The sequence below is a fragment of the Lytechinus variegatus genome, chromosome 12 (assembly GCF_018143015.1).
Source record: "Lytechinus variegatus isolate NC3 chromosome 12, Lvar_3.0, whole genome shotgun sequence".
Classification (NCBI taxonomy): Eukaryota; Metazoa; Echinodermata; class Echinoidea; order Temnopleuroida; family Toxopneustidae; genus Lytechinus; species Lytechinus variegatus.
In genome coordinates this window covers 13,525,930-13,527,758 of record NC_054751.1, presented here as the reverse complement: position 1 = coordinate 13,527,758, position 1,829 = coordinate 13,525,930, and the positions used below count along the sequence as shown (strand labels likewise).

Below are 1,829 nucleotides of genomic sequence, written 5' to 3'. Positions count from 1 at the left end.
CAACCTTTCATATGAAATGAAAAAAATGAAAAAAAAATCATGCTTCGATGAACAGGGTTCACTTAAGTTAGAGGTATGAAAATGGCCCTGCGCAGGATTTTTCCTTCCAATTTTGGACAGGTATAGCAAACAAAAAAAATTTGATATGAGATATTCATGATCGATGGATTAAGAGTTAAAAGGATGTTTTGAATACCAGTCCTTTCTCTCTGTCATTTATCAATCCCCAAACACCACCCATGCCACACACACACACACCAACTTCCACTCCCATCTTAATGAATCATTGATGTGGTAGATGTGAACAGGATGAAGGAAGATGGGGCACCTTGCCATCGCTCCAGGGATGTCACAGAGCGCCTCACCCAGCTCTTCGGTGATCGAGTGATATCCCTCGATCAGGAAGTTGAATGGCCTCCACGTTCACCTGACATGACGCCTCTCGACTTCTTCTTGTGGGGATGGCTCAAGGCCAATGTCTACACCACACCTCCCGACACACTGGATGATATCAAGGAGAAAATCACCCATGAGATTGATGTCCTTCGTCAGGACAGAGCCACAGTCAGGAGAGCTGTTCTGGACATGCTGAAACGGGCAAGATCGTGTATCGAGAGAGAAGGTGGACATGTCGATCATTAATGTGAAAGACTTTTATCTTTACCGGTACCCTTACTCAATCGGTACTTTGAAAGCCGTGATATTCAGTCAAGAAGAAAAGATAGCCATGAGGACTATGAACTGATTACTTTTGTCAGATCTTTCATTTTAAGATGAACAAAGCAGTTGTAAATAAGAAAAAAATAAAAGAAACACGAACATCTTTTAAACAAAAAAGATTAAAAAAACGATTTAACTAAAAAAAAATTAAAAACCCACAATGAACATGAATTTGTAGCGAAAATGCACACAATAACAACTTCCCCTTTTTCCCCACCCTAAAATACCCCCAACAAATTCTAGCTGGAACTTTTTTTTTAGCTAAGTCATGGCGCAAATCAGGCGCGGATCCAGGGGGAGGGGCAAAATTACAATTTATAATGTAAAAAAAGACCTTTTTCTTTTTTTTGCTTTTGGTCAAATTTTTAGGGTACGAAATATCCTTAATTTGTGGTTAATTTTTTTTTTTTCTTTTTTTTGGCTTGTCAATTTTTTCTGGTACGAAATATCCTTAATTTCTGGATGAAAACCTTATTTATTTGCTTGTCAAAATATTCCTCCGAAAAATTTGCCCCCTTTTGGAAAATTTTGGAGCCATGCACCCCTGGTGCAAATGTATAAATTGTAGGAAAGACAGCTTGGTATTAGAATTCCCCCAAAAATTGAGGAGTCTAACAACCGTGCTGACACATTGCGTCAGTCTACAAAACTTCGGTCTTTTTTTAATGCTTTTTAGATTTTATTCAGATAATATCACATATTTCATACATACACGGGTAATAAAGAAACTATATAAAATAAAGCGAAGTACATTACATAGTAATATAACAAATGAATATCATACATTATGATAAAAAACTTTTTAACAAAGATAATCACAACCCATAATACAAACAGAGAAAACAATTATCTTCACTCGTATTTACTGTATAATAATTATGCGGTATTGTATGATGAAAAAAATCCAAACATAATTGATATACAGTATATATACTTTGTTTAATAAAAATGTGATTAGACTATCCCATAATAATAAAAGGTATGTATTTATATCTGCATATTTTGTAAGACAATACAAAAAAGAATAAGTCTCTAAGTTTATACTTAAAAAGTGTACAGCAATCTGAATAAAGATTATATATATAAAACACACAAAAACAAAACATCAA

General features: G+C 34.8%; 1 protein-coding gene across 1 annotated transcript; it reads left to right on the top strand.

Annotated features, from left to right (window-relative positions):
* The first annotated feature begins 309 nt into the window (after nucleotides 1–309).
* LOC121425309 lies at nucleotides 310–642 on the top strand. Its single transcript, XM_041621337.1, has one exon. The coding sequence runs from the start codon at nucleotides 310–312 to the stop codon at nucleotides 640–642; it is 333 nt and encodes a 110-aa protein (XP_041477271.1).
* The last annotated feature ends 1,187 nt before the right edge of the window (nucleotides 643–1,829 follow it).

Coding starts and splice junctions, on each gene's coding strand:
- LOC121425309 (XM_041621337.1), top strand. CDS start 310: ATGAAGGAAGATGGGGCACCTTGCCATCGCTCCAGGGATGTCACAGAG.